This window comes from Artibeus jamaicensis, unplaced genomic scaffold (assembly GCF_021234435.1).
Source record: "Artibeus jamaicensis isolate MK-2021 breed Jamaican fruit bat unplaced genomic scaffold, CSHL_Jam_final scaffold_1964, whole genome shotgun sequence".
NCBI classification, from domain to species: domain Eukaryota; kingdom Metazoa; phylum Chordata; class Mammalia; order Chiroptera; family Phyllostomidae; genus Artibeus; species Artibeus jamaicensis.
Window position 1 is genome coordinate 10,016,834 of NW_026522030.1, and position 21,322 is coordinate 10,038,155.

General features: G+C 43.2%; 1 protein-coding gene across 9 annotated transcripts in view; it reads right to left on the reverse strand.

The window, feature by feature from the left end:
* PALM2AKAP2 (PALM2 and AKAP2 fusion) overlaps positions 1-21,322 on the reverse strand; it is a 407,874-nt gene that overhangs the window by 229,759 nt on the left and 156,793 nt on the right. For all 9 annotated transcript variants that reach the window (XR_008389907.1, XM_037152811.2, XM_053656209.1 and 6 more), the window contains one exon: positions 7,851-7,931. Coding sequence is in view for 8 of the 9 variants with exons in the window: in XM_037152811.2 (XP_037008706.2) it covers positions 7,851-7,931 (81 nt within the window). In the remaining variant the exon portion in view is untranslated. The remainder of the gene's footprint in view (positions 1-7,850; positions 7,932-21,322) is intronic.

Sequence of the window (21,322 nt, forward strand, 5' to 3'; positions counted from 1 at the left end):
ACAACAAAAACGTATCAGAGCCTACAGGTGCTGAGAACTGTCAAAACTTCGCATTTGTCAAGTGGATACAACTGTGAAGGGTGGAGACGAGGGAGGAGCGGACGAGAGCCGGCAGCGCACAGACGGAGCCGTGACAGGGGTTCCTGGAAAGCACACGGAGAGCGCTCCTAAAGTGCATCTGGCCCTCACTCTGCGGGGCCTGTCCAGCTTTGTCATTCAAAACGAGAACAGAGCCTCAAATGGCAGGGTGCCTACGGATCCTCAGGAGAGGGCCAAATAAACCAATTCCAGAGCCCCACCCCCACAGCCGCCGATTCTGGAAGTCCGGAGCAGGGCCTGGGAATCTGAATCTTAAGAAGCTCCCAGGTGCTGCTGCGGGTGACGCTGCTGGTCTGAGAACCACAGGATGAGTAAGCATAGCATGAGGACCTGCGACTGTCCAAATGCCTGAAGAATGCATACGCTTTCCCACTGGCTAGCCAAACACACTAACCCCAAAAGGGACTCCTCATTCTCTTACAAACCTGTTTGTCTTCCTGTACCCCCATCTCAGGTGCAGCAGTGCCCCCATCCAGGCCCTACGTGCCAGGCTTTCTGCCAGGTCCTGAAGACACCACTCAGGAGGACAGGCAAGTCCCTGCCCTCCCTGAGCCTTTGTCCTAATACGCAAGGATGAAAGACAATTTCAGACCATGATACAGGCATGGCAGGAGGTAGGCAGGATGATGTGACAAATAGGGACCAAAGGAGGACACTGTAAATGGGAAAGGTCTCTCTGAGTATGTGAACACTTGAGTTGAGATCTGAGATGCAGGGTAGGGCATTCCTGGTGGACAGAGTGGCAAATGCAACAGCCCAGAAATGGGAGCAAGCAGTGCGTTTGTGGACCAGAGAGAAACCTCTGATGGCTAAACCATAATGAGTGGGGCTGGATCAGGAGGCATGGAAGAGTTGAAGATGGAGAGGAAGGCAGGGATCAGACCAGGTAGGATCCTATAGCCTTGTTAAGGAGTTTGGCATTTGCTCTGAGTACAATGGAAGAAAACAGGTCATGAGGGGCAGAATTACAAAGTGCACATGACAGAACGGTATCACATCGTTCAGGTGACAGTATGTTCGCTTGGAATAGAGGAGTAGTAGAAGGAATGGAAGGCGTGGGGATATATTGTAAAGGTAGAGTCGGTATGACGTCATAACATGGAATACCAGGATGAGGAAGGGAGTGGGATTGAAGGTGATGTATATTTACGTGGTTGGAGCAAAAGGTGGATGGTGGTATCATCGAATGGAGTTTGGGAAGACTAGAGGAAGAACAAGAGCTAGAAAATCAACACTTCCCATTGGGGCATGTTACGTGTGAGAGGCTAACAAATGGCAGTGACATCCATCTCAGTGGACACGTCAGGAGAACAGGTGGAGACAAGGGCTTGGAGTTCAGGGGCCACTCGGCCTGGAGACATCAATCTGGGAGTCATCAATATGTAAATGACACTTGAAGCCATGGTGTTGGTGATGATGAAAATAATTCTTACAGAACTCTTACTGTTTGAAGTGCTTCACACGTAAATTCATTAAACTTTCACAAAAATCTTAAGAGGTAGGTGCCCACATCAAGTACCTCATTCCCGTTTACATACCTACTCAGGTGCGCATCTGAGATTTAAGGCCCAGCCATGCACTCTGCTACCCTGCCTCTGCCTAAGATCACCCGAGTGTTTTCCCTCCAATCAGCATTTACAAAACCATCAGGCACCACTGCCCTGCTCCTGAACGTGGGTAACTGTTTCCCAGATTCCTGAACAATGTTTCCCAGATTCCTGAACAATGGGTTCTGCACTGGTGCCTGTCTCCCACTTGTCCTCCAGCCCCATAGGGTCAGGGGCTGTGTCTTTGAATCATTCACAGAGGCTGGCATGCAAGGTTATAGATGGCAATTAGAAATAGTCGCCATCTATAGTTGAATGAATGAATGACTGAAAAGCCATGCCTGAGCCCTGTATTTTAGCAGGTATGAACTATTAAAAAAGATCTTAAAGATCATCTGATCCAACTTGAATCTGGAGATGAGGTATCGGAGGTTAAGCAACCGCTCCAGGTGACCTAGGTAAATAGTGAGGCGTGTCTGGGATGGGTGGAGAAGCGTGGGCATTGGGAGAGGAACCGGAACTAGTATGTTTCCAAATGTTTTCCGATTGTCTGTAATTTTTACACAGTGATATGTACCAATCTTCTCACTTTCTACTTCTAGCTTTGGTGTAATACATAGATAAGACTTCCTTACTCTAAGATGATGAAATACAGGGTCCAGCAGAAGTCAGGCCTGCTTGAGTGTGGTTGGTAGGGTAATAATATGGGTGTAACAATTTATAGTTTTAATGTGAACATTTCACCTGAAATGTCATATCGTGTGCTTGACTGTGATATTGTTATGTTACAGAATGGCATGCTGATGATTTTGTAATAAAAGATTTTGTAATAAAGAGGGGGCATTATTTGTGCCAGACCCTATTATTAAGCTGTGATTTCTTCTTATATTTTTATGATTTTACTTTTTGCTCCAATCCTTTTATTCACCTATAACTGATATCATGTTCATGGGTGACGGGTAGAATCGGAGTCACTTGAATTTTCTAATGGAAAATGAATTAAACACGAGGTGGGAAACAACAGCAGGGCTTGTTTTCTCATTCATTCGTGTGCCCCCTCCATTTTCCTGCCCTCCACCTGGAACACTTTTCTTCCTCCCTACTGATGGGTTTTGAGGTTTTGTTACCTAATTCAGTCCACACAGAAGCTGATCCACGATTTCTGATAGAAGAAACCCGGTCTTAACTTCCATTCAAGCTGTTTACAGGGGCGCACAATAGGAAAAAGGATGAGACATAAAGTCCCTTTATGCTGTGTACATTGGCTATCTGTTCAATAATTTAAAATTTGAAATTGGCCTTTCACATACACTAAAAAAAAAAAATTCTCAAATTAGTGCTAAAGGTTCTTAGGAGCAAGACACGCTGTAGCATCTTTACGGCGAGTCTCCTGATACCTTCAGGCTATTCAGCAAATGACCTTGGTAGATTGACAATAAACATTTCCCAGGGTCAAAATTCAGTGTCTGATTTTTTTCAGTCAGTCTTCTTGAAAGAAAAGGCTGTGGTTTTAAAAATAGAATGACAATTTTCATAGCTTGGATTAGAGAAGAACTCTGGTCAGAGTTCCCTGCTCATGAATAAATAATTCAAAGGCCGCTTATGTATGGAAGGGGTGGTATGAGCAATTTGATTCTGACTACGCTTCCTCTGTCACACGAACCTTTATAAATGTGCAAGTCCCACAGGAATTCATGTGACAGTATGTACTGTGCTGGGACCTTGAACTGACCAATAAAATAGACAAATCTCTGGCAATTCAGCCATGAGGCAAAGGGGATATTACACTCAGTCTGCTCTGGTTGAACACAGTTGTTGATCTATTTGTTTTTTTAAACTCACATTATCACAAGCCACATAATAAAAGCAATAAAAATTGTTTACATGGAGTAAAAAGCCGAGACCATTTTTCAAAAGAAGAAGAAGAATAGTTCTTGCCTTATGAGATATTACATTAAAAACCTAGAGGGACTGGATGAGGGTGGTATTGGCCCAGGAGTGGCAGACCGATGAACTAGAAAGAATCCACAAAGGGTGGACCCGAGGATACGTGAGGAATAGGTATGAGACCAAGAAGACTTTTAAATCAGCGAGGGGAAGAATGAATTGGTCAATAAATCATGTCGAGAGAACTGGCTCACCATCAGTAAAAAGCGAAGCTACCTCATACCTTATGGGAAAATAAATTCTAGCTGGACTAAACCTATTGAAGGATAAGAAACATCGTAGTTAAGTGTCTGAAATGGAGAGATTCTTTCCAAGGATAACATCAAAACCAGGAATCATTCCGTTAAAGGAATGTTAGACAGCATGTCATAAAACTTTAAAGTTTTGTACGAGAATTTAAAAGAGCCCATGTACAAAAATTAAAAAAAAAAACAGGTCAAGGTCAATGCAAATGTTAATATAGTTTCATTTTACTCATAGAATGATGAGGCTTGTGAATAGGAGGTATATGGATATTAATCTATACAAACATGTTGGGGAAAAACATAAAAAAATACATCTGTGTAGGGTATATCTAGGTGGTGAGTATACAGCTGGTATGTTTTCTCTCTATTTTCCTGTACTCTTAAATCTCATTCTTGCAATGATTATACACTCCTTCCTTTCATAATCAGCAAAAATAATAAAGCTATTAAAGTTGCTTACTGGTCCCACATGTGAGCATTTCTTAGAAATTCTTACATCATACATATTAGATACCAAATATAGCTAAGGATCTTGTAAGAAGAAATCTGAGTTTGATTATTCCAGGATTTCCAAGTACCTGGAGGCATCATAACCCCCAGGCCGTGGCAGCTAATACTTCAGCATTTCATACTTTGCTTCTTCATTGCACTACAGCATTTGTTCATTGTCCATATATGAGCATAAAGTAATGATATTCTACTTTGTGGACTTACTCCTTGCATAGCCCTCTGTACTATATAATTAACAAGTATATTAATTAAACACACGAGTATCAAAACTATGGTCTCGATTTCTATTTATTTGCTTTGACCAGAGGTCAGTGAATTTGTCTAACTTGTTCACATCTCACTGCATGAGAATAAGTGTCCATAGACTATTCAAGCATGAGAATTATAACTTAATAAATATGAAATCTAATTATATTGCTTTTCCATTTAATTTAACTTTGCACTGAGAATATTTATTTCTTAGGGGCCATCTCAGACTTTGTAAACTGGTGAAACATAAATATTGATTACTGACATACTTCCTAATATTTTCTACCTCAAGGAACCACCAGTAATTACCGTGGCATGTCTTCACATGGTCTAACTCTTCTGGAGTCCATGACCGTGTACTTAGAATAAAGACATGTGATGGCTAATGATGGTAAATAAGTGTGATGATGGTAATCAGCATTTAGACAAATTATTCAAAAGGAAACATTTCATTGGGAAAAAACAGTGTCTGGGAGAAAGAAAGGTTATGGAGGCAGACAGGGTTCAACCAGGGTTTAATCTGTCTCTAAGTTCTGGGGCAAGTTACTTGGTCTCACAAATTTGTTTCCTTACCTGTAAGACAGGGAGAGTAATATCTACTTTGTGGTCATTAACGAGCAGTTGTATTTCAAGTGTCAAGCACATATCTGACACTCAAAAAAGAAGACAATTATTGAGGGTGGACAAGGGGAGGACAAGGCTGTCTACTGCCAGGACCAAGCTGGCTGAGTCTCCAGCAAGAGGCTCACAGAGCAACTAGAACCTCAGTGAGTTCACTGCCCCCTAGGAATGAGCCTAGGAATAAGTTCAAAACTGAATGATGACAGGGAAGGTGATTCACACCAGTCAAGTTCAGTCAACATTTAACTGATCTGAAATAGGACATACTCCTTTCTGGTGCCTGAAGCGATTGTATCTCTCAGTTGGGCACCGCCTTCCTTGTGTCCAAGTAACTCACTTATTTGGGGGAGGTTGGAGTCAGAACAAACAGGGAGAGTTGTGAGGGAAGTTTCGCCCGGGGTCAGGGGGGAGGCCAAATGATTCTCTTCACCATGGAACCCACCCACCCGTGTGTGGATATCTAGTACCTCCTGGAGTTGGGGGGGTCTGTCTCCGAGGTGGCAGCAGGTAAACCAATGTTGGGAGCCCTGAGCTTTCCCTTTTCATTGTTCAAGACTAGCGATCCACCCTCATTCTGTCCACACAGGTCTTCCTCCAGAGAGAGAAAATTACAATGCACTGGTCTCCGCTTATTAAATTACCATCACTTCCAGTCCCTTCTCCCCACCCTACCCCACTGCCATTATGGCAAGTTTACCTTGGCGAACGTCCTGCATGTTTTTTTAGATAGCCATAGTAAGTGAGAATTGTACCTGGATAACCATTAAGAACTATTTGATTCCTTTGTTTCCAAGTCCTTGAAGAAATCTCACTACTTCCCCATGTAATATTGTCATTTTTAGCATTGTTTTTGTAGATTGGATGGATGAAAACATGGATGGATACATGGGTGGAGGGAGAAAGGCAGGGATGGGAAGGGAGGAAGGCAGAGATGAGGGGATGGATAAAAAATGGAAGGACAGAATATGAACAGAATGCTGTAACACTGTGCTGGACATCAGTAATGAATGGGTCCTCAGCATCTCATTTGGCACCCAGAATAATGAGAAGCTGGACAAAAGAAACTCGACCTTCTCACATACACTTATTGCCTGAGTTTGATTCAAGGAATGCAAAGGCAAAGAATCACACTGACCTTAAGAAGGAGAGAGACCGTCTAGTCAAAAACAGCCTCTCATCTTTCAGCCTCCTTACTAACAAGCTCACCTTTGTCCAAGAATGCACTGAGGTTTTAGTACATTTTGCCCTTTTACAAGGAGTTGACTGTACTCGGAGCCAGAGATGCAGCTCTGTCCAGATTGACCTTGAACGATTCACTTGGTTCCGCTGAGTGTTTCTCAGCCCCCCTCTCTGTGAGGAGAGGATACTAACTTAAGCCCTCCATCCTCCCGAAGGAATGTTTTAAGGAAAGAGCAGCGAGGACATATGGGGCATGTTGCAAGCTCCTACAAAGAAAGGTCCAAAAATGGATTTACATGATGAGCAGAGAAAGTACCACGCTGCTTTGCTTCCCTTTAAACACATTTCTCTGGTTCGAGTTAATGACAACTGATAAATAGGCTAAGCAGATTTAGGTCACATTGCTCTTTGAAATCAGCAGCTTGCTTGCCTCATGATTTACATTTTGAGGACTCATTTAGCACAACCCTGTCTTCCAGAAAAGAATGGGAAATGCCACCACACGGGTCCTCCTGTTTAAAAGAATTCAAATAACACCGAGCTAGCACCACCCTGCCAGTCAGCCCCACCCCCCCAAGCAGCCCCTGAGCCCCGCAGTTTCGCACGTGCACCTGCACCACCAGGGCCACCAGAGCTGAGCCCTGGAACCCGGGAAAGCAGCAGCGCCGGGCGGGCCCCTGGAATGAGTTCACATAATTCCTCAGCCTGCAGGAAGCGACCAGGGAAGCCCAGTGACAGTGACAGAGCTTTCTCCTGGGCTGTAATCAATTGCGGTGCTTAAGGGCCTGATGTTTTCAAGGAAAATAAATAAATAAACAGCTTGTGCTCCCTCCCCACCCCCGCACCCTCTTTACCTCTGTGCAATGGAGGCTCTTCCAAGTCACATCACTTCAATGCTGTCTTTGGACAGACTGCTTGTTCTAATAGAACACTTTTGAAATTGTACAAGTAGAGATAAAACAAATAAGTAATTGGAAATTCACAGGGTGGCTCAGCACACTGCTGTTTTCTCCCTCTTCTCCATAGCCAGAAAGGATGATTACTACTATTTTTAATGGTAAGACAGAGCATTACATTAAATATATCTGCGGGAACCTCAGAACAAACACACACAGCACCCGTGCCCTGGAGACACAGCCCCGGAACACTCCTTCACCCACCATGTGGAAATTCGCCTCCAGTTCCTATAAATAACCACCACGTTTCACATGCACCCCACCCCCCAACCTGGCCACACGCACACTATAATCTCATCATGCTGGCAGAAATGGGAATGCTGTAACAACGCTCCGAACGTGGGAAATTCACAAGGAAAGCCCAGCAATGATTTCCTGGCTGAATGAAAACGAGCCGGTTCAGCCGGCGGCTTCACGCCACGGCAGGCTCTGCCCAGCTCTCCGCAGGGTGAGCTGCATGTCTAATCATGGGAGAGGCTCGTGAACCGGCCGCTTACCTTGCAGTGCTGCAGCAGAAGTATCTGCTCGTCCAGCTCTTGCCGCTTGCCTTCTATTTCAGTCTGCCTCTTTCTTTTTTCCTTGAAAATAGAGAGAGAGAGGCTGTAAGAGCGGGTGGGCGTTGGCTCCAGGAATTTGACGGCAGGAAGCAGCAGTGGCACACATCTGGAGAGACACTTCCCGGGAAGCTGGGCACACATGCAGTGTCACCTGCCCCTCCGTCTCTGGCTGTGTTGCAAGCAGCAGCATTCTCCTAACATGTCTGCTGTGGGCTTGGCGAGTGGGAGAAATCCTCCCTCGGCCAAGCTGCGACAATCTAATCCAGAAGAAAAGGCAGTGTACACACATACACACACACAGTCATGGTCTGTGCAGTGTTCACTCGGAGACAAAGAATAAGAACGTCTCCGTCGAAAACACAGAGGCTGCTATAAACTGCAAATAGGATAGAATAGAACAGTGGGAATTCTACGGTAGACTTATTTTATCAAAATTATACACATGAACAATCCAAGGTAATTTCACATTTTGTAGGACAAATCCTTCACGTGCACATACCAAGCTATACAAACTGGGTGGGTGATCTTTCTTCAACTACAACTACCCTTGTGGGAAGGGGTGCATTTCATGTGGGTGGGGCTCGCTGAGGTTCTGATGGATATGAACTCTGGGGGTGGTCTGCCTGCATCCAACTCCCAGCTCTTCCATTTGCTACCTGTGTGACCTCTGGCAAGTTCTTTTACCTCCTGGGTCTAAGTCTTCTCTTGCATAAAGAAGAGACAATAACTATACCTAAACCACAGGCTAGGCATGTCTTAAAAGACATAATACATGTAAAGAACAATGCCCAGCACATAGTAAACACTCAATAAATGTTACTTGTTGTCATTCTTATTGCCATACACTACTTCTAGGTAATGTCTAGGAATTGGTGATAAAGGGATGTATCTCCCTTATATTGACAGCATAGTCTTTCTATTTCATACTTTTTTCTTCATATTTTGCAAATGTAAATAGTAAACATCATATGACTGGTATTTGTCCAAAGAAACCCAAACACTAGTTCAAAAAGACATATGCATCCCTATGTTCATTGTGGCATGATTTATAACAGCTACAGTATCAAAGTAACCTAAGTATCCACTGGCAGACAAATGGATGAAGAAGAGACAGTAGTGCCTATAAACAATGGAATATTACTCAACCACAAAAAAGACCGAGACCCGGCCATTTGCAACCACACGGATGGACCTAGAGGGTATCAGGCTAAGCAAAGTAAATCAGATGGAGAAAGACAAATACCATATGCTCTCACTTTTATGTGGAATCTGAAAAATGAAATAAATGAACAAACAAAACAGAAATAAACTCACAGATACGAAGAACATTTTGATGGTTGCCAGATGGGAGGGAGGTTGGGAGCAGTGGGTGAAAAAGGAAACAGGATTAAAATGTACAAATTGCCTGTTATAAAAACAGTCAGGTAAAGTACAGCATAGGGAATACAGTCAATACTATTGTAATAACTACGTATGGTGTCAGATGGGTACCAGACTTATCAGAGTGAACACTTCATAAGTTATATAAAGACTTAATCACTACGTTGTACACCTGAAACCAATATGATACTGTATGTCAACTGTAACTGAAAAATAAGAAAATTATTACAGAAAAAACATCATATGAATGTGGTTAATTTAAGAATAGAAAGGCTCTCCCTTAGGAGAGCTTATTTGTTCACTGTGTTCCTTTCCAAGTGCACAGGGTTGGGGGTACTGACACATTTACTGCACTGAATGATTTTGCTTTACTCACACATGCGGGGAGAAACTTGTTAGACCAGACATAATGGCATTTTACAGCACAGCAGCCGAATCCTGGAGGAGATAATGATGTGGAAGGCTGGCTGCTGTCCTTTGTGGTAACAGAAGCTTTTATTTTAAGTCATTGCTATACTTCCGGGGATGTGCTCATACCACTGTTATTTAAAAAAACGCAGTAATAATTTGTGTTATAACCCAGTTCTGTGCAATGCACAGACTTTACAAAATATCTTACAATATTTCTGGGACAGGATATCCAAGTCAGGGACACAATCTGCTCGCCAAAGTGAGGCTGGTGAATATTTTAGAAACTTACCGTTGATCAAAAAGTTCCAATCAATGGTGCTTCATTGATGCTATTTAATCCCAGAGTATGTCCAAGAACATACAATACATGACAGTAGGTGGGAAAAGTGAAGCCCGGTGAGGAAAGTTCACCTATCCAGTAACTCCGAGTTAGCACATGAAAAAGCAAGGACCCCCAGAACCAGCCACTGTCTCTATAGTCCAGGGTTCCTCAAGAGTAGGTTTGCTGGACTTTCTCATTCATTCTCATTGACTATCAAGATATGAATGGTCCTACATTTAAATACAGAACCAAGATATAGCATGTCAAGAATACAAGATGCTGATGACTGAATACTTCCATAAATGGTAAGTGAGTACTGTGTGTTTGCTATAGACTGAATATGTGTGTCCTCCTCCAAATTCCTATTTTGAAACCTAACCCCCAAGATGATGGAATTTGGAGGTGGGACTTTGGGAGGTGATTAGGTCATGAGCATGGAGCCCTCATGCATGGAATTAGTACCCTTTTGAAAGAGTCCACAGAGAGCTCTTTCACCCCTTCCTCTGTATGAGGATCCAGTAAGAAGACACTGTTTATGAACCAGGAAGCCAGCCTGCACCAGACACCGAATTTGGCAGAGCCTTGATCTTGGACTGCCCAGTCTCCAGAGCTGTGAGAAATAACTATGTTGTTCATAAGCTACCCAGTCTGTGGTATTTTGTAATAGAAGCCTGAATGGACTAAGGCAGTACTATAATTACACTTCCGGTCATTTGCGAACCCTTCCTAGGCTATCCCACTTCTGCGCCCTTGTTCACAAGGAAAGTCCTCACTCCAAGCCATGTTCAGGGCATGGTCCACCATCACACTGGTGAACCATGCCTTGAACAGAAGAAATATTACCAGATGTTTCAAGCGGTGAATCTTTACATGCTCAAACAGTAGGTACGTTGATGGTCACTGTGAACAGATACAATCATGAAAGATGCAGGTTTAAGTTAGTTCTTTAAAGCATGGGTAGGAATTAGGTAGATAGGGATTAATGAGCAGTGCATTTCAGGCAAAGAGAACTGCGTAAGGGCTGTGTGTACTTCATATTCCGGGAACAATGAGGAAGAAAATATAACTTGGGTGAAGGGCTTGCCTTTAGGAATAGAGAGTAATGATTTGTGATACTGGCTAGGGCTAGGTCACTGAGGGCCTCTCAGTCCAAGAAGCTGGAGTTTTACTGTATGGACGATGCAATTTCATTGCAAAGTTCTCAGCGAGAGAGTGATATAGTGAAATGGCATTTTGGGAACATTAATCTGGCACTGGTGTATAGGATGGGTTAATAGGGGTTGGGATACCTTTCCTGTAAAGAGCCAAATAGTAAACACTTTAGGTTTTGCGGGAAATATAGTCTTTATTGCAACTATGCCACGCTGCCATCGCAGTGCAACGCAGCCTTAGACAACGCATAAATGAATGTGTAAGTTCTGTTCTAATAAAGCTTTATTTAGAGCCACAGCTGGTGGGCTAGATTTAGCCTACAGTCATAGTCTGCTGAGCTCTGAGTGGCCAGCAGATCACTAAGTGTCTTAGGAGGATGCTGCATTCACCCTAGGTTGTAGCGGGGATGGATGGACTAACAAGTTCACCCCAGCTTAGGTTTTTTCAATAAGAATGGAAAGAAGAGAACAAATACCACAACCAGAATTGATGAGGCTCAGGACTAACAGGGTCTAGGGGATGAGGCAAGGTGGAGTCTTGGTTCTGAGACACACGGACCAGCATGCTGGTGTAGGAACTGGCGATAGTGGGAAAACAGTACTTTCCCATTGGGGCACTATTTGTATTTTCCCGGAGGAAACTCCTTATCGAGTTGAAGCTTGAAAAGAACCAGTTGTTAATATATGTAACCAGGCACCAGCAACAACATGGTCACATCTGTGTTCTGTCAGAGGGGGACCCCGAACTCAGCCCCATCTGTGGCTATTACAGAATTATTTGATCAGTTGGGTCCCATTCCACAGTGATGGGGTTGGGTCCTGAAGTCACCCCTAGCCGGGAAAGAGGTAAAATGTGCAGTCATCCTCTGTGCAGAATTACATACAAGTCAAAGCATGGCAAGCTCGAGTGGGCGGCCTTAGGGTTCCCAACTCCTGCTTGGGCTGCAGAGGTCCAAGCTGTGCTCCTCACCTGGCTAGACTGTGGCTTCCCAGAAGGCCCCTTCCCTTCATCAAGGTGAAGCCACTGATCCCTGGGCCCTCTTCTCATTCCAGACATTTAGTGTATGTGATTTCCTTTACTCTCCTCGCTGATACAACCTGCCTAAGTGGTAACTTACAGATCTATATTTCAATCTCAATTTCTCCTTTGAGCTCCAGACCCCGACTCCAACTTCCAACTGTTCATATCTGGGCTCTCAAACTTGACTCTGTAGTCATCGTCTCAGCCATCCCTCTACCCCTTCTCTCACATCTGTTCCTCCCGTATTTTTCATCTCAGTGATGACCACTCAAGTCATGAATCTTAGTGGTCCCAGGTACTTCACCTTCTTGACAGATCAAGTCCTTTGATTCTGCTTGTCATTTTCCACATCTGCTGGTTCCCCAAAATGCCCATTATTATTTACTACCCCAATACTCTCTCCTTTATCTCCCTACCTGTACATGCAGACTAGTCTGTATTAGTATCTCTAGCACTCTGAAACATTCAACTGCTTATACCCTATTTCCATCTGTATTACTGCAGTGGTTTGCTCAATAGTCTCCTGCTTCTGGGTCTTAACTCTAAGCCAGTCACCCTCCCCATTGCTGTCAGAGAGAATTCTAAAATGGAAATCTGACTACCACCAACTTTGGCCTAAAATCCCAGACCGTCTCCCACAGCCTGCAGTGAAAAGAGCAAGTTCCTTAGCCAAGCTAATGAGGCGCCCCACTCACAGCTTCATCTCAGACCATGACCTACTCAGCCATGTGTTCCAACTTTCGACTAACCACTTGTAGTTTCCCGATCTACAAGGCTGGATCGTGCCTTCCTGGTTTTTCTCTTACTGCTTCCTTTAACAAAAATGGATTGTCCTCACTGCTTTATCTGACAAAAAAAAAGTCTTCTTCCTGGACAACATAGCTTAAATATCAGCGAAGCCAGACTGATCATCTGTCTAGCCTTCCTTCTTTTGGAGAACCCGCCTACCCTCACTGCCAATGGCATTGTGGGAATGCCAGCCATAGTCAGTCACATATAACCCAGCTCATCCCTGCCACCAGGACTTGCATGTGACACAAGTTAGGCCAATAATACTACCTTAACTTTCTACAATAGAGATTGGTCTCAGGGGTGGCGAAATGACCCAAGCAGGACCAATAAGAGACTTTTCTAGGGAAAGACATATGTACACTGGGAGAGAAAGTGTCCCTTTCCATTGAGGATAAGCTGGGATGATGACATCTGAGTGGCAATTCTCCCAAGTCACAAAGAAGAAATGCATCTGTGTTAGAGAAAGGGCAACATGCAGAGAAAAGCAGAGCTGGAAGACAGAGAAAGAAGGATCCTGATGACATTGCTTGAGGCCCAGACCTAGTTATGCAAGAATCCAGAACCATCCCTGGGCTTCCTAAATTATATACACTAATAAATCTCCCTTTTGCTTATGCTAGTTTGAGTGGTGGTCCTGTTGCTTGCAACTCAGAGTACGGTCAAGTACAGAAGCCTTTCTTTCTCTCTCCAAATAGAAATCATCACTCTTTCTTTCTCCCCTCCCTTCATAGGCTATGGGGTCTTTCTACAACAGCACCTTGAGCACTTCAGCACTTTATAACCTTCACTGTTTGTCCACATTCTTCCTCTTCCAAACTATGGGCTCCTTAAGGACAAGGATCTTGGCTGATGCACCTCCAAAGCCTAGAGTGTTACACGATGAACACATGCAATAGATGCTCCCTGAGTCCCTCTGAATGAGATACTTGTTCTCCTCTGATCGTGTTTCTGTTTGTCCATATCCCTCACTCAAACGCATTATGAGTTTGCACTCATGATTTCAATGGCAGTAAAGTGTATCATCGAAAGCACATTAGCCATTAAACTATAAAACCAGAAGTATCTTTCTGTTGAAGACATCAGCCCATAAGGAATAGATCATTATTACTCCGCATATAAGAAACTGTTGAAAAAGCTGATTCTGGGAAAGAATCATGGGAAGCTCATCCTGGGGAGGAGAGCTGGGGCAAGTGGAAATTCCAGGGAAAGTGTAATGAGCTGACAGTAGCAAACCACTCAGGGAAAATGTGCCTCAAGAGACATGAAATGAAGTCATCTCACTCCATTAGGAAGATTTCCAGACCCCTCCACTCTCTAGGAGGCCCAGCAAGCCACTTTCAGTGCCTTTCGGTATGTTATACATTTTCCTGGCAAGTATTTCTGGAAGTATTGCAACACCATGAAACTGCAAACTCTTGGTGCAGTGAGGAGCACCCACATAGAGTGGAGCACACTCTGTTCAAGGTGGTTCATAAGTATGATGGGAAGACAGCTATTAAAAGTAGTTAAGAAGTCATTAATCATTTTGGAAAACATTTTTGGTGTATTTTCTTCTAGTATTTCTGTGAATGTAGCTAACAATGCATTTCTCTTTTACAAAATTGTTATTGTAGTTTTATGTATATAATGATTTTAAATATATTTAATATTTCTTGTATCATTAAATATTCTTTTAAAGCAAACAAGAAATAGTTAAGAAGCCTATGTCCACCATTATGTGCTTCAAGCAGAAACCCTCTTCTCCCCTGTGGGCCCCACTGTAACCCAGGCACTGGGAAATTGCAAGTGGAGTCTGGGGGAGGGGTCCCAAGGAAGTCTGCGAGGAACCTGGAGAAGGGGGAAGAGGGTGAGCAGCTCAGGCAGTGAAAAGCAGTGAGGCCCATTCTGACTTTAGTTGATACCTAGAGCCCCAGGACACAGCGGCGGTGGGGGAGGGGTGGCCAGAAGAACTACTCAAAGCATTATGGCTATCAAGATATCCCAGAATTTAGATGAGAGGGAGAAAAAGAGAATACATTCAGTTTTAAATGTTGCAGTCTTCCCTCCAGCTATAGCTAGATGAAGAGAATTTTGCTTTGACACTTCTCATTATGGGCTTAAGGGAATTGGGTGGCCCTCCCCCTCGCACAGGCCTTGAAGGGATGTGGGCCCGCTGGCTCCTTGGCTTTAACAAGGCAGCAGCAGAAAAAGGGGCAGAGTGCTGAAAAACTGCACCAACCAGACTGGTTTTAATAGCCTGCACTTGGAAAGGGAAGGGGAGACAGGGTGGATGGGGGAAAAAATCAAAGACTCAGAAAAGGAGAGAAGGGATGAAGAAAGAAGAACTGAAAGGGCTTGGGGACTGTTTCTGAAGTTCAAGAATTTAAAAATAAAGGGGCTTGGATATTATGACCAGAAAATCAGGGAGAGAGCACTTAAGATATTTTATTGTGGCTTATAAAATGAATCTCCTTGGCTGTTTTCCAAGAGTCCAGTAAGGATACTGGACTTTTGCCTTCTAGATGATGTTTCTTTGAATGTGATTTCATGCTGAAACCGGATAACCAGGGTGTCAGGTTTTATGTAGGTTATGCTAAGAAGTTAGGTGACATTCTGAGAATTAAATTATGGGGAAAAAAAACCCTCCTGCATATGGGGACCCAATGAGCTTTTTCTATTAAGGAATCAGAATGTCATCTCAGTCATGGTTGGATTATAATTACCTATCCAATACTGCTTGCAGAACCAGTGCTATTTGTACATCTGAGGAAAGAAAGAGAGGGTGGTCTGTCTGAAAACAGAGAAGCTGAGTGATCAAGTATAAAACAACCAAGAAGGTGCCCACTCAGCTCTGTCCAATTGCCTGTCCAGCGAACTGGAATGTTGAGCTCGCTTAGCAGACACATCCCTGCTAGAGATCAGTCATCTGATCTCAGTGCCATTACATATGAAAACTCTCTCCTCTGGCTCTGACTTCAAGGTCACCAATCACAGTTCTAATTATGTTCAGGCTTCCCAAGTCGTTAGCTAAATGGAGAGATAATACCTGATAAGCCCCCTTCCATGATCATCCACTGTACATGAACAAAATGGCACTTGGGTTGGTAGACGAGGGTATCAAAAGCTAAGTTGGTGTGTGATTTTCTGATCCCACAAAACTGAGGAGCAGAACCTGGAGTCAGCTTAAAAGGCTTGGTTAGAAGGACAACTACACCAGGATTCCTGTAATCATACTGTTCTCCCGAGTCATGTACCCATTCAACCTGCCACACCACCACCGTGTGAAGTACGGAATTCTACAAGTCTATTCACGCCTCATGGCTCAGTTTTGACCAGCATTTCCATTTAGGGAACTTCTCTTTTACTCAACTGATCACTTGGCTTTGAACTTATCATCTATTGGTAAAAGAGGGAACTGCCTGCTTTGTTTTGTTTGTAACAAATTATAAAGTCAAGAGAAAAAAATTTTAAATAGGAAAAGAAGACATTGATTAGTTCAAACTTCACTGCTGGTTTTTGAAAAAACACTTTAACACCTAAAACCTTAAGAAACATAGAGAGTTTAGATGCAAAAGTGTTATTAATCGCAATGAGCAGTTAATACACCTAGCCTATTAGCAACAATTCTGATGCCAAACACAGAAAAGTTTTACTTTAAAGTCTTTTGTAGATACTTTATAGTCCTTTATATGGATAAATGTAATCCATTTATGGATTACATTTTAGATTTATTTTTAAGGTCTACCCACAGTGTTACTCTTTAAATGATTGCTTAACCACACAGCTATATTTTTGCTATAATGTTCATAACATCAAATTCTTTGCTGGGTATCTTTCTCTGAAGACCATCTCTACTGTGAAAGATCTGCTTTTTATCATATTGATAACCTGTTGTGATGACAAAATTGAGCTCATTCTGTGCAGGTAAAATGGCAGAGAACTGTGAGGAAGTCCCAATGTCAGAAAGAGCATCGCTAAGTGCACCTGCAGAATCTCCATATCATTACTCTTGACATACTGAGTTATTCCCACCATGAAGCCACATAAGCACTGAACGAGTCAGGAGGCCTGGCTTTTGGTAGAGGTTCTGCCACTAACCCCTGGGTGACTTAGACAAACCTCTTACTGTTCCTGGGCCTTAAATTCCCCATGTGTGAAATGAGGTTGGACCAGCTCTGCTTTTAAGATTCCACGATGCTACAAACAACGGCTTCACATTCCAGACTGTCACAAATGCACTTCCTCATCTATGGAGTAATATTGACATACATTTACGTAGTGCTTATTGTGTGTGCCAGGCACTGTTCTGACCAACCACATATTACCACATTTCATTTTTATGATAACCCACTGAGTTAGGTACCAACATTGTCCCCATTTTACAGTGAAGACAACTGAGGCAGAAGGAGATTAAGAGATAAGGTCAGATGGCTAGTACGTGCCAAAGAGAGTTGCAACCCAGCAGGAAATATGGAAACAGAAACATCTTAAAGTGCTACCGTGGAGGCAAAAGGAAGTACAACAAAAACGGAGCCAAGCACATTTCCTGAGGGAGTTCAAAGAGTCGATGAATAAAGGTGCCTCTTTGGACCTGGTACACAGATTTTTGGCTCAGGATTTTGTCTAAGCAAGTGCAATTTACTCCTGGAACCAAAATTCAGTTCTGTAGTGGCGGAACCTAAAAACAGCAGCAATGGTGGTAATAAAAATCATCAGGATAGCCCTGGCTGGTGTGGCTCAGTGGATTGAGTGCTGTCCTGAGAACCTAAGTGCTGCCAGTTCGATTCCCAGTCAGGGCACATGCCTGGGTTGCAGGCCAGGTCCCCAGTAGGGGGCACACAAGAGGCAACCACACATTGATGTCTCTCTCCCTCTCTCCCTCGCTTCTCCTCTCTCTAAAAATAAATAAACAATTTAAAAAATGATAACAAAAATAATGGCAACTAAGTTTCTTGACTACAATCCTTAGAATGTGCCAGGCACTACTCTAAAGATTCCTCCTCCACTTTTCATTTATCCTCAGAACACTTCCAGGTAGGTACCTTTAAGATCTCTGACTTTACCGATGAGAACAGTTAAGGCTCAGTGATGGTGAGTAAACACCTTCGAGGCCCCGAGCTAGGAAGTGGCCAAGCAGGGGTCGCAGTCCAGACAGTCTGACTCCGGGACACTTTATCACGAACAGAGACATGTTTCAGCCACGAGCATTTGTTTAGCTGAATGTCACATAAGACGCATGAAACATATTACCCCGCCACCTAAGCACATGTGCCAAAACCTTCCAGAACAAATGAGATGCTGAGAACACGAAACACTCTGATTGTCAAATCCCTCCGCCACCCCAAACAGAAGGCCTCTTACAAAATCCGGGAGCATTGCCCAATCCCAAGCAGAAAAAGGTTGAGGCTGGGTTGAAACTTTCAGTAATGCTTGGTGAACCAATATATTTGTTTATTTCTATCCCTGAAGGAGGCATTTCCAGGGGATTGAACGCTCTAATGAGGAGAGCAAATGCAAAATACCACTCTCCTGCGGGGGCTTTTCATCAGAGAGGGACTATTGCAAATGCAGCAACAGCTTGGCCGGCTCTCCGTTGACCATGTTGAGCTTATGCAGGGGGAAGACTCTAAGCCAGGGCTTCTAGATATCAGAATATATCTCCCTAAAATTAGACGACGGGCAGAGGAAGGGCAGCGCAATCCGCTGCAGTGACGGTCCAATCCTGGGGAGACATGCGCAGCCTGGAGGAAATGCTGCCAGGCAGGAAGCAGGCGTGGACACCGCGTGGATGTCACCGTGAGCCGCTTTCCCACTGGCTCCTCACGGGTCTCAGAGCAGCAGCCCACGGAACCCTAGAGGGGCTGGGGTGCCACCGAACCAAGCTGTGCTCATTGGAGAGACAAAAAAAATAATAATAATACAGTGCGGGGGAACGGAGAACAAGACATTCGGCATTCCAAGGACGACAAAAAAAAGGTGAACTCCAAGAAATGAGCATAATTCCAAACAGAGATGTACACGCCTTTACTGACTTTCACAGATCATGGTTTTATTTTGCTGTTGTTGTCCCTTTAGATCTCAATATCTGATGCATTTCTATATCTATACATGTACCATCTATATATCCATGTCTATCAGAAAGGTATAAAGAAGAAAATACAGATAGTCCAAATACAGCACTCAAATAAATAGAAATCAAACTCATAAATGCACATGCTAAGAAAATTCAAATAATACATACACACAAAAATAATATGAACAGTGTTTCACCCTTCACTCCACCACCATCAATTCCTTTAGGTTTTGCATATATCCTACTTAGGAAAAAAAATCTAAATCTACCAACAGATTATCCACGGATATTTTTATTCTTCACATAAAAGTATACTTCCTGCTTTTCAGTTCACTTCCTTCTTACTAAGTGATGTACCTTTGAGATTTTTCTATACCAGCTCCTGGAGTCCCACCTCCTCTAACCGTTGCCTGATAGTTCACGGATGCACCGTAAGTTATTTTACTGGACTGTTGCTGACAGGTAATTGAGCTGGTTCCCGGTGCTCTGTCTGCTGTTACAGGCAGAGCTGCAATGAATCTTCTTCCACATACATCTCAGATGTACCTTTGTGGCTATATCCACGGGGCGAGTTTCTAGCAGTAGAACTGCTAAGTCAAAAGACTTGAGCACTTAAAACTTTAAAAGGGCCAATTGTCCTCCGGTAGAAACATCTTTTCTATGTTCCAAATTACACCAATCTGAGTTGAAAGGAAGACTCTAGCAACTAATAAGAGTTTTAACAGTTTTTCCCTTTATTGGCCATGTACTATGTGATCCCAAGGAGATATTAGGTGCAAGAAAATATCTGACACTTTGTTAATAATTCCGAGCTGTTCTTAAAACATACTCAGGTAATCTGTTCTTATCATAGGCTATTACTGTTTTTTCAGGTTAAAAAATGATCATCTGCTACCATATGAGCAGAAAGCTAATTTAACTTCCTCGGTTTTCTAGGAGGAGTTGAATTTGTACCTCTCTTCCTTGCACTGTTAAGGCTAGACTCATCACATTGCCAAGTTGTGCCCATTTGTCCACAAGGGAAGAGTGGTCATTCCTTCTCTGGTGGTTGCTGTCCTACGTGGTTTAAAATACACAATTTTCCACCTACCAATATAATGCGACAATGTAAAAAATTAAAACATGAGAGAATACAGTGACGCTCTGATTTTAGGATCAGAAAGAACTTTAAAACATAAAGCACAGCAAGAAACCACAAAGTACAAAACTGATAAACTTCATTACATAAAACCTCAAACTCTGAGGTTTTTTTAATGCCAACTAAACATAACTCAAAGGCAAGAGCCAATCTGGATGAAAGTATTTGCAATGAGTATGTCAAAAGACTTTTAGAAAATAAAGAGTTCTTATAAAAAATATAATTTGTGAATAAAGATATAAACACATAAACATAGAAAAAAGAACATACTGTAGAAAACATGTTCAATGTTATTCATAACTGAAGAAAAGTGAGTTAAGCACTGAGATGTCACTGTCCCTCTATGAAATGTCCTCTCCCGCTTCCTACACACACACAGTATATTTTAAACATCATGTGTTCTGTGTTGGGGAGGGTGTGAGGGAAAAGAGCCTCTCTTTGGTCTCTGTTAGAATTGGAAGCCAGAAACCATCTTTCTGAAAGGCTCGTTCAAAAGTTTTTATTGAGTTTATCATACATAAATGATCCAGAGAAAATTATCTTTGCTATGCTCAAATATTTTTGTAAAGAATTTTCAACACAGATATAGGCAGCACATACGCAAACATTCAGAAAGCAAGTGATTGGCTAAATAAGAGGGCATCTTAGGAACTGTCCAACGACTACTCGTTTCACTTGGAATAAAATCAAAGCAAGCCCAGTGCCTTTCTTTCTCTTCACCTCATCTTGTCCCTCCCTCCTCCTCCTCCTCCTCATCTTCCTCCTCCTCCTCCTCCTTACTCCCACTCTACCACACAGCTTTATCCAGAGATCTACCGTGGGAAGGTCACAGGGCAGGCAGGTGAGTGGGGATTCACACTAAGTCTGGCTCAGAATATTGTGTTCCTTTGCCCATGTGTTCATCTCCCTGGGGAGTCCTCCTGAGTTACGGCGGCAGTCTGGGGCAAGATTCTATATTTCTTACGACTAATACCGTGTAATCGGTGCCCCGACTGATTCATTTCTAACAGCTGCTTTCCAGTCTCATCCAGTTCTTAACATGCATGACCCAGTCAGATGCCTCCACACCTTGACCTTAACTCTCCCCAGAGTGAGCAACCCTTGATGACCATTAAGATCACCCGAGGACCATTAAAAAGTACCAA